This window comes from Chlorocebus sabaeus, chromosome 5 (genome assembly GCF_047675955.1).
Source record: "Chlorocebus sabaeus isolate Y175 chromosome 5, mChlSab1.0.hap1, whole genome shotgun sequence".
Classification (NCBI taxonomy): Eukaryota; Metazoa; Chordata; class Mammalia; order Primates; family Cercopithecidae; genus Chlorocebus; species Chlorocebus sabaeus.
Window position 1 is genome coordinate 71,238,358 of NC_132908.1, and position 12,021 is coordinate 71,250,378.

Consider the following 12,021-nt stretch of genomic DNA (forward strand, 5'->3'; position numbering starts at 1 on the left):
TGTGCCTGTAATCCCAGCTACTCGGGAGGCTGAGGCAGGAGAATCACTTGAATCAGGGAGTCAGATGTTGCAGTGAGCTGAGATCGCACCACTGCACTCCAGCCTGGCGACAGAATGAGATTCCGTCTCAAAAAAAATCTAATCTATGAACATTACAAACTTCTTTTTTTAGAGACGGTAAATCACTATGTTGCCCAGGCTGGTACTGAACTCCTGAGCTCAAGCCATCCTCCTGCTTCAGCCCCCAAAAGTGTCAGGATTTCAGGCATGAGCCACCACGCCCGGCTGAACACCATAAACTTCTAAGGAATCAAGGTCTCCATCTGAAACTTCAAAATACAAGACACTACTGGGGAAAAAAAAAAAAAAAAAGTGCTACTGGCCATTTCAACCAAGAACACATAAAGTATTTTAAAATGACCGGCAACATCAACTATGCCTTCTTTATCACATACTAGGCAACAGTATCTTCTCTTTCTTTGGTATTATTACTCCACCTACTAGAACAGCCCAGGGAATATTTTTTTCTTTTTTGCCTTATACTTTCTTTTTTTTTTGGGACGGAGTCTCGCTCTGTCGCCCAGGCTGGAGTGCAGTGGTGCGATCTTGGCTCACTGCAAACTCCGCCTCCAGGGTTGACGTCATTCTCCTGCCTCAGCCTCCCAAGTAGCTGGGACTACAGGCGCCCGCCACTAAGCCTGGCTAATTTTTTTGTATTTTTTTAGTACACCCGGCTAATTTTTCATATTTTTTAGTAGAGACGGGGTTTCACTATGTTAGCCAGGATGGTCTCGATCTCCTGACCTCGTGATCCACCTGCCTCAGCCTCCCAGAATGCTGGGATTACAGGCGTGAGCCACCACGCCCGGCCTGCCTTATACTTTCTAGTTCTTTGTTTTTATTTAAATAACTTGAACTACTACTAATTATACACACACAACTAGAACTACTAACACACCATTACTGGCTATTACATCTATTATTGAATAGTGGACCCATAATATACTTGGCCTTTTTAAAAGCATGACTCATCTGAGCGCGTTAAAAAAAAAAAAAAGAATCCCAAGGCCAAGGCACAGTGGCTCACACCTCTAATCCCAGCACTTTGGGAAGCCCAGGTGGGAAGATCACCTGAACCCGGAACGCTGAGGTTGCAATGAGCTCTTGAACCCAGAAGGTTGAAGCTGCAGTGAGCTATGACTGCACCATTGCACTCCCGTCTGGATGACAGAGCAAGAACTTGTCTCCAATGTAAAAAATATTTTTTCAGAAAGAAAAGTTCCATAAGTTTCCAAAAAGCAAAAGTTAAGTTTGACACATGCCAAGTACTACAGTGAATCCACATGAATGAAGTGATATGTAGGCACTGTACTAGGCATAAGTATTTTACAGATGACAAGAATTTGGAAGGGTGTGCACAGATCATATGGAAATATGACACCCTTTCATACAGTATAAGTTACTCAGGCGTCCTCGGATTTCAGTATCTGAAGGAGGCCTGGAACCATCCTCCAGTGATACTAAGGAACAACTGTACTCATATGCTCTGCCTTTTCATAATTCCAATAATGGATACAGATAGGACAATGTTCCCTGCATTTGTATCCAAAGGGATAGAAAAGTACGTGTATCTATTTCACTATCAAACAGTTCTACTTACTGAACAACAAATACAAAACATATTCCATACATGTTTCTTCAAATGTGCCTAGCTAGTTTACTTCTTTAAGTTATGCTCTTTCAAACACATAGATCAGATTTAATTAACTCCCAGACTAAGCAGAATGAAATTTCCTTTCGCTGTCTTTAAAGAAAAACAAAATAGGCCAGGCACGGTGGCTCACGCCTGTAATCCCACCACTTTGGGAGGCTGAGGAGGGCGGATCACGAGGTCAGGAGATTGAGACCATCCTGGCTAACACGGTGAAACCCCGTCTCTACCAAAAATACAAAAAATTAGCCGGGCGTGGTGGCAGATGCCTGTAGTCTGAGCTACTCGGGCGGCTGAGGCAGAAGAACGGCATGAACCCGGGAGGTGGACCTTGCAGTGAGCTGAGATGGTGCCACTGCACTCCAGCCCGGGCGTCTCAAAAAAAAAAAAAAGAAAAGAAAAAATAAAATAAGGTGGGCACAGTGGCTCACACCTGCAATCTCAGCACTTTGGGAGGTCGAGGTGGGCAGATAACAAGGTCACGAGATTGAGACCATCCTGGCCAAAATGGTGAAACCCTGTCTCTACTAAAAATACAAAAATTAGCTGGGCGTGGTGGCATGCGACTGTAGTCCCAGGTACTCAGGAGGCTGAGGCAGGACAACTGCTTAAAGCCGGGAGGTGAAGGTGGCAGTGAGCCGAGATCACGCCACTGCACTCCAGCCTGGCGACAGACTGAGACTCTGTATCAAAAAAAAAAAACAAAAGGAAAAAGAAAAGAAGTTTAAAAATAACTCCACCTGCTGAAGAATATACACAGGTGTTCACAGTACTCTTCTTTCATTATTTCTGTATGTAAAAACTGGAGGAAAAAACATTAAATTGGGAATTTAGCTCCTCCCCCTCCCCCTAATGTCCCAAAATTCCCATTTCCAATTTACATGACACCTTTCCTCCTCTGGAGCATAAAAACGCCTCCTTTAAGTGGAGGTTTCCAAATGTCCGGAATACACATAAAAAAGGATATATACACTCCTTGAATAGGCACTTTTTGCCACTTTCCCTAATAATGTGCTGTTTCTGGCTGGGCGCAGTGGCTCACGCCTGTAATTCCAGGACTTTGGGAGGCCGAGGCGGGCGGATCACAAGGTCAGGAGATCAAGACCATCCTGGCTAACTCGGTGAAACCCTGTCTCTACTAAAAATACAAAAAATTAGCTGGGTGTGGTGGCGGGCACCTGTAGTCCCAGCTACTTGGGAGGCTGAGGACGAGAATGGCGTGAACCTGGGTGGCGAAGCTTGCAGTGAGCTGAGAACGCGCCACTGCACTCCAGCCTGGGCGACAGAGCGAGACTCCGTCTCAAAATAAATAAATAAAAGTGTTGTTTCTACCACAAACCACTAATAATGTGTTTGGTCACCAGTATTAGGATCTCGGTTTGATGAAACGACAACTATTATGTGTCCTCAAAGAGTAAAAAGAAAATTCCAAAAAGTTTGACACCCTGAGTTAGGAATCTTAGCTGTATCTACCAGAGGACTATCCTAGTCTTCAAGCTGAAGATGAGAAGTCAGGTAAGGCCTCACATTTCCAGTGGCTCTAGAAACTTCCTTTCTTTCTGTCTCCTGCTTTTGTATGTCTTTTCCTCTATCTGAATTGCTTTTGCATAGAATACTAGAGAATGAGATGAACGGGGGGAAATGCCAAGAGTAACGAATTTCTACAAGTCAGTGGTCTTCCCATAGCTTGAACGCCTTAAACAAATCTGATACTACAATTTAAAAAAAAAGAAAAAAACAACTAAAAACAGTATCAAGTAGCAGCTTTATTCTATGTGTCAACCTTTAGGGCTAATTCTAATACTTACACCTCTGGAAAAAGTTACTACTGTCAGATTTGCTCCCAAACTTTGAGAATTGTCAAATATGCACTTATAGTCTGCAGCATTAAACCTAGATTATAAATTATCAATGTCACTTAACTGAATCACACCAAGCAATGGCAAATCTAGATTTCATTAAGAGATACTGTTAAAATCACATTGAGACCTCAGAAAGGCAAGACCCCATAACCCAGTCACAAACACAGCTTCAAATGCTTCCCCAACTTTTCAAGCTTTGGGGCGACAAGTCACTCGGAGTTAACAGCTTAAACATGGGGTTCAATACAAACTGACCAAAGGAAGAGAAGAAAACAAAGCATTCATTAATTTCAGCAAGAAGATGGATTTGCGAATTACATCTACTGTAGTAAACAGCAGATCAAACACCTACTGCTAATAAACAGATCGTTCTTTACAGCCTAAGTACGCCAGGCATTTTTTTATGTTTAAATGGCTTGCCACAAATTGTCCTAGTCGAAACTGATGGCAAAATCCTAAACTGGTCTTCGGCAAGGAGACACTCTGCATAAAGGATCACACAAAAGACAGGAGCGAACAGACACGCTCTGGGCCTCGGCGGATTGCGGCCAGGCGCCCAGGTCTTCGTCCCAGACCCTGGCAACAGGGAGGGAAATAAGGGCGAGGGAATGAAGAAGTGGGGGTGGGATCGTTTTCCCTGAATGCGCCTGGGAGTGAGGAGCAAAGAGGGAAGGAGCGAGTGCAGCACAGAGGAAGCGAGAAAAGCAGCCGACCGGCGTCAGCGTCTTCCAAGGCTGGCAACACCCTCGGGCCCGCACCAGGCCTGGCCCTCCCGGCTTCGTCCCACCTCCTCACCTCCCTCACATCCTGCAGGCACTCGAGCACCGCCAGGTTGTTGCTCCAGGTGTGCTTGGGGCACACGCGGGTCACGTCTTCCCTGCAGGACTCTTCCTCCGCCAGCTTCCAGCCCCCACCAGCCCCCGCTCCTCCTCGCCGAGCCGGGGGCCCACCCGCCGGGAAAGGCGGCTGTGGCGGCTGAGGCTGCTGTTGCTGTTGCTGCTGTTGCTGCTGCTGCTGCTGCTGCTGCTGCTGGAGCTGCGATGACTGAGGCAGCTGGGGCAGCTGCTGACCCGCCGGGCCGCCGCCTCCGGCCTGCCCTACGAAGGACACAAAGTTGGCGCCGGGGCCCTGGCCCTGGCTATGGACGCCCTGGCCGGGGAGTTTCTCGGCCCCGGCCGCGGCTAGCAGCAGCAGCTGCAGCGCCGCCGACAAGCGGAACATCCTCCGTACACGTCCACACGCCGCCATCTTGGGTCCGCGGCGAGCTCGACGCACTCGCCGGCGCCGCGTATTTAAATGAGGGGGCGGAGACGCTGGGCGTGGCAGCGTGGCCCTGCCGAGGCCCGCCCCTGCCGGCGCCGACCCGCAAGTCCAGAGTGGGGCGAAGGAAGAGGCCACGCTGAAAACCGTACACGCCCTGGACCCGCGGTTGGGAGAGCGGCGCTCCTTATCCGGGGGGTTGGTGGCGTTTCTTAAAAAGCCCGGGCAAGGCGGCCTAGTCTAATTCCCTTTGTTGTCACAGAAAAAAAATCAAGGGAATTGGGGTTGCCACAACCAAAATGGCCGGTAGAATATGTCGCCGGTTCAATGACTTGGAAAACAAAAACTTTATATGTAGAGGTGAACTTTGCACAACCAGGTATGTTACGGAATCAGAAAGCTTCTCCTTGCATCACTCCCTCCTTCCTTCCACCTGCCTCAGAAGTCTTTCCTAGCCAAAGAGAGAGACAGCATTGAATAGGGTTAAGAGCATAGGTCTTGGGGTAAGAAAAAAATTAAGGTTATAATCCTTGCTCTGGTAGAGTGGGCAAGAGCTCAAATGTAAAGTACCATTGACAAGATTCAAAATAATAATAAGGGAAGTGCCTGGCCCACAACATGGAACTCCAAAAGTCATAGCCAGTATTGTTAAACTGTGAAGCCCTTTGTGCGTAAATCCTGATTTTAAGCCAACACTTAGATTCATGTTTAAAGGATGAAAAAATAATAATAAAACACACTTTGAGGACTCGGGTTAAGTCTGTGTCGCTAACTGTTCTCATTGACCTGCATGCAATATCGCAGGCACCCCACGCTAGCATCCCCTCCCTGTCCTGAGGAGAAAGGATATGTTCCCAAAGTCTCTTCACATCCGCTGTGTAATCTGAGCCATGCATCAGGCTTGCGTTAGGTTCTCATTTAGCTGAAGAATGGCACAGAGGTGTTAACAGTTCTGTGCGGAGGGATTAAATGAGCGGCCCAAGAAGAACTCTGCCATTCTGTAGACAGCGAGGCTAACCACCAGAATCCCTGGGGCTTCCCACCACCCTGGCGCACTTTTATCCCACTTTGTCCATGCACATGTTGGGGAATCAGGGCAGTTCGGGATGTGTAATCTTCCCTGGTCATTGTGTCCAAAAATGCAGCTTCTGGTGTCCTGACCCACAAATGATCAGTCAAGACCAGATTAGACATAACTAGAACCTGAGAAGTCAGGAGCTCAGGGAACCTAAAAGGAGCCCCTGAGACTGAAGATATTCTGTGAGTACAAATTACCCACTGTGGCTGACCCCAGGCCTCTATCATGGGGAATGACAGCTTGTTGGCGTTTCCACCAACGGTCACCTTTGTTACTGCCTTAAAATGATCGTGAGGCTGCTGCTAACCTTGAGCATTGACTAAGGCAGCCCCATGTTTATTAGCAAACACATGGCATAGATAAGTTTCAGTCAGGCTGGAGACATCACCAGAAGTCCTTGAGATGTCACTAGGTTATGTTAATTTTTTTTTTTTTCTTTTTGTTTTTTTTTTTCTTTTTTTGAGACGGAGTCTCGCTCTGTCGCCCAGGCTGGAGTGCAGTGGCCGGATCTCAGCTCACTGCAAGCTCCGCCTCCCGGGTTTACGCCATTCTCCTGCCTCAGCCTCCCGAGTAGCTGGGACTACAGGCACCCGCCACCTTGCCCGGCTAGTTTTCTGTAATTTTTTGGTAGAGACGGGGTTTCACTGTGTTAGCCAGGATGGTCTCGATCTCCTGACCTCGTGATCCGCCCGTCTCGGCCTCCCAAAGTGCTGGGATTACAGGCTTGAGCCACCGCGCCCGGCTTTTTTTTCTTTTTGAGACAGAGTCTCACTCTGTCACCCAGATTGGAGTGCAGTGGCGCGGTCTCTGCTCACTGCAACCTCTACCTCCTGGATTCAAGCAGTTCTCCTGCCTCAGCCTCCCGAGTAGCTGGGATTACAGGCATGTGCCACCACACCCGGCTAATTTTTGTAGTTTTAGTAGCGACGGGGTTTTGCTACGTTGGCCAGGCTGGTCTCAAATTCCAAACCTCAGGTGATCTGCCTACCTCGGCCTCCCAGTCCTAGGATTACAGGCATGAGGCACTGCGCCTGGCGTCCATTAATTTTCAATGCTGGGTCTGCATGTGTTTAGATAAGTGGGAGATTATTTTAAGCCAGTTTAACTAGAAATTGACAATCCTAGACAAGCCAGCAGTTACTTATCTTTCAGCCTAAACTAAGGAAACCACAGCCACAGATTGCCTCCAGAGATAGGGAGGAGTACACATGCCTATCTTGAAATCTCAGTGACCAAGAAGCAAGAAACTGAGATAAATCTGGGAACCTGGCCAGCTCGGGCTGTCAGGCAAGCATAGACAGAAGCCACGAGCCCCCAAACCCGTGGAAAGACAGTTGCCCTAATTCAGGTCTCCTGGCCTAATTGGCTTTTCAATATAAAATATACTAACTATCTCTATCAGAAACGGGGAATCCTTTTTTCTTTTTTTTTTTTGAGGAGTCTTGCTGTGTCGCCAGGCTGAAGTGCAGTGGTGTGATCTCGGCTCACCACAACCTCTGCCTCCCGGGTGCAAGCGATTCTCTTGCCTCAGCCTCCCACCAGGCCCAGCCATGAGCATTTTCCTTGTTTATTTTGAGACAGGGTCTCCCTCTGTCACCCAGGCTAGAGTGCAGTGGCATGATAATTGTGGCTCACTGCAGCCTCAATCTCCTGGGCTCAAGCAGTCTTCCCGCCTCAGCCTCCCCAGTAGCTGGGACTACCGGTGTGTGGCACCATGACCAGCTAATTATTTTTTTGTAATTTTAGTATTTTGTTTTTGACACAGGTTCTTGTTCTGTCACCCAGACTAGAACATAATGGCATGATCATGCTCACTGCATCCTCAGCCTCCCGAGCTCAAGTGATCCTCCCACCTCAGCCTCCCAAAGTTCTGGGGTTACAGGTGTGAACCCTGCACCTGGCCTGTTGAGAATTTGTTTTTGTTTTGTTTTGTTTTGAGACGGAGTGTTTTGCTCTTGTTGCCCAGGTTGTTGTACAATGACATGATCTCAGCTCTGCAACCTCTGCCTCCTGGGTTCAAGTGATTCTTCTGCCTCAGCCTCCCCAAGTAACTAGGATTACAGGTGCCTGCTACCATGCCTGGCTAGTTTTTGTATTTTTAGTAGAGATGGATTTTACCATGTTGGCCAGGCTAGTCTCGAACTCCTGACTTCAGGTGATCGCCTGCCTCGGCCTCCCAAACTGCAACTATGAAAAGAGGGCTCTAAAGTGTTTCAAAATCAGAAGTTAATAACTAGTTCAAGATTCTAAGGAGGTGGGAATAAGCATTCAAAATGAAGACCTGTTAGGTGTGATGGCTGACACCTGTAATCCCAGCACTTTGGGAGGCTGAGGTGGGTGCATCACCTCAGGTCAGGAGTTCGAGAGGCACCTGATCAACATGGAGAATCCCCGCCTCTACTAAAAATACAAAAATTAGCTGGGCATGATGGTGCAACCTATAGTTCCAGTTACTCAGGAGGCTTAAGCGGGAGGATCACTTAAAAGTGGCAGGTGGAGGTTGCAATGAACTGAGATCATGCCACTGCACTCCAGCCTGGGTGACAGAGTGAGACCCTGTCTCAGAAAAATTAAAAAAAAAAAAAAAAAAAGGAGGTCGGTGCTGTGGCTCATGCCTGTAATCCCAGCACTTTGGGAGGCCAAGGTGGGTAGATCACTTGAGGTCAGGAGTTCAAGACCAGCCTGTTCAACAAGGTGAAACTCCATCTCTACTAAAAGTACAAAAATTAGCTGGGTGTGGTGGCAGGTGCCTGTAGTCTCAGCTACTCAGGAGGCTGAGGCAGGAGAATCACTTGAACCCGGGAGGCAGAGGTTGCAGTGAGCTGAGATTGCGGCACTGCACTCCAGCCTGGCTGACAGAGTGAGACTCAATCTCAAAAAACAAAACAAAACAAAACAAAAAAGACCTGTGTGCTGAATTGAAATGAGAAAAAGAGAACAGGAGGCTGAGGCAGGAGAATAGCTTGAACCTGGGAGGCAGAGATTGCAGTGAGCTGAGATGGCAGCATTGCACTCCAGCCTGGGTGACAAGACCGAGACTCTGTCTCAAAAAAAAAAAAAAAAAAAGAGGAGTGGAAAAAGCAGTGGGTGGGTGAGTCAAAGAACTGGCCAGAAGTCAGATCATATCAGATCATATAAAGCCTTTTCTCTTCCCTTTAATTATTATTATTATTATTATTATTTAATAGAGAAAGAGTCTCACTCTGTTGCCCAGGCTGATCTTGAACTCTTGGGCTCAAGCGATCCTTCTGCCTCGGCCTCTCAAAGTGATAGGATTACAGATATAAGCCGTCATGCCTGGCCAATATAAGGCCCTGTAAACCCTATACATACATGTAATAGCGGATGCTTCTGATTTCAAACATGACTAAGACCTTGTATTTCCACTGAAATAAAACCATGAAAACTAGTTAAAACATATAAAATATCTTAAGAAAGAAACCAATGCAGTCATGAAATGAGAAGCTACAATCCTTGAGAAAAGCGGTGTACACAGGGAAGCTCCAGCCCAGATTTTTATTTTTATTTTTTTGAGATGGAGTCTTGCTCTGTCACCCAGGCTGGAGAGCAGTGGCGCGGTCTTTCCTCACTGCAACCTCCACCTCCTGGGTTCAAGCAATTCTCCTGTCTCACCCTCCCGAGTAGCTGGCATTACAGGCGCCCTCCACAATGCCTGGCTAATTTTTGTATTTTTACTGGAGACGGGGTTTCACAGTATTGGTCAGACTGGTCTCAAACTCCTGAGCTTAGGTGATTCACCTGCCTCGGCCTCCCAAAGTGCTAGAATTACAGGCATGAGGCACCACACCCGACCTCAGAATTTTTTTTTTTTTTTTTTTTTTTTCAGCATACTGTCCAAATTTTGGCTGAGAGGAATTGAGCTGCTCTAGAAAGTAACAATCTTTTTTTTTTTTTTGGAGATGGAGTCTTGCTCTGTCGCCAGGAAGGAGTACAGTGGCAGGATCTCGGCTCACTGCAACCTCCATCTCCTGGGTTCAAATGATTCTCCTGCCTCAGCCTCCCAAGTAATTGGGACTACAGGCACCTGCCACCACGCCCAGCTAATTTTTGTATTTTTAGTAGACTAAAATGTTAGCCAGGATGGTCTCGATCTCTTGACCTCGTGATTCGCCCTCCTCGGCCTCCCAAAGTGCTGGAATTACAGGCATGAGCCACCGCACCCGGCCGAAAGTAACAATCTTTATTGGGCTAAAAAAACACAGCCTCCAAAGTGACTGAGACAAGGATCAAAACACTGCAGACCCTTAAGAAACCACAGAGATAGAGCCAGAAAGCCAAAAATCTGTGAAGAAATGTTTCTCGTCACTGGCTGACTCCTAACTGTGCATGCACAGAATGAGACTCTAACAAAGACAGAAGCAAACAATAGCTGAGAGAGCAATAGCTGAACAGAAGCTTCAGCAGCCACACAAGTGCTGGGGAAATCGATGTTAAAGTTTAAACCCTGCCAAGATACAAAAGCCTTGGCAAACAATCTGGGCTTTTAACTGAGGCATCAAAAGGGCTACACCCTAGGAGTAAAGGCCACATCCCACAAGAAAGAACAACAGCCTAGGAATAAAGACCTTGCCCTAGAATAAAGTGCAAAACTATGATAAACCAAACCCAGTAAAGCCTAAAACGTGCCTCAGTGAGATCACGGTGATCCACTACTACTCTGTCCATAAGAAGAAAACCTCAGTCTTTTTTGGAAGAATGATTACATCATCCAGAGCCTCTGTAATTTTTGATTCATTGCGAGACCATGCAGATAAAAAGATAAAAAGATATATACAAAAATTAGCCAGGCATGGTAGCATGTGCCTGTAATCCCAGTTACTTGGGAGGCTGAGACAGCAGAATTGCTTGAACCTGGGAAGTGGAGGTTGCAGTGAGCTGAGATCACGCCATTGTACTCCAGTCTGGGCAACAAGACCAAAACTCTGTTTAAAAATAAAACAAACAAAAAAATCAAATGAGCCGGGCACGGTGGCTAGTATCTGTAATCATAGCACTTTGGAAAGCCAAGGCGGGTGGATCGCCTAAGGTCAGGAGTTTGAGACCAGTCTGGCCAACATAGTGAAACCCCATCTCACTAAAAATACAAAAAAATTAGCTGGGCGTGGTGGCAGGTGCCTGTAATCCCAGCTACTTGGGAGGCTGAGGCAGGATAATCACTTGAACCTGGGAGGCAGAGCTGGCAGTGAGCTGAGATCACGCCATTGCACTCCAGCCTGGGCAACAAGAGTGAAACTCTGTCTCAAAAAACATAAATAGGCCGGGCGCTGTGGCTCATGCCTGTAATTCCAGCACTTTGGGAGGCCAAGGCAGGCAGATCACAAGGTCAGGAGATCGAGACCATCCTGGCTAACATGGGGAAACCGCGTCTCTACTAAAAATACAAAAAAATTAGCCAGCGTGGTCGTGGGCACCTGTAGTCCCAGCTACTCAGGAGGCTGAGGCAGGAGAATGGCGTGAACCCAGGAGGTGGAGTTTGCAGTGAGCCGAGATCACGCCACTGCACTCCAGCCTGGGCAACAGAGCAAGACTGTCAAAACAAAACAAAACAAAACCGTAATAAAAATTAAAAAAAAAAATCAAATTGACATTCTAGAACTGAATTAAAATTATATGAGGGCAGGGCACGGTGGCTCATGCCTATAATCCCAGAGCTTTGGGAGGCTGAGGCTGGCAGATCACTTGAGCCCAGGAGTTCGAGACCAGCCTGGCCAACATGGCAAAACCCCGTACGTACTAAAAATACAAAAATTAGCTGGGTGTGGTGGCGGGCGCCTTGGTCATGGCTACTTGGGAGGCTGAGGCACAAGAATCACTTGAGCCTGGAAGGTGGAGATTGCAGTAAGCTGAGATTGCACCACTACACTCCAGCCTGGCAATAGAGTGAGACTTCGTCTCAAAAAAAAAAAAAAAAAAAATTTTGCCAGGCGTGGTTGCTCACACCTGTAATCCCAGCACTTTGGGAGGCTGAGGCGGGCAGATCACGAGGTCAGGAGATCGAGACCATCCTGGCTAACACGGTGAAACCCCATCTCTACTAAAAATACCAAAAATTAACCAGGCATGGTGGCAGGCGCCTGTAGTCCCAGCTA

The 12,021-nt window shown here is 47.4% G+C and overlaps 1 protein-coding gene across 1 annotated transcript in view; it reads right to left on the minus strand.

Annotated features, from left to right (window-relative positions):
• GLG1 (golgi glycoprotein 1) overlaps positions 1-4,846 on the minus strand; it is a 159,253-nt gene extending 154,407 nt beyond the window's left edge. The window contains exon 1 of the mRNA XM_073015573.1: positions 4,369-4,846. Within this exon, the coding sequence (XP_072871674.1) occupies positions 4,369-4,821 (453 nt within the window). The 5' untranslated portion in view covers positions 4,822-4,846. The remainder of the gene's footprint in view (positions 1-4,368) is intronic.
• Between the last annotated feature and the right edge of the window lie 7,175 nt (positions 4,847-12,021).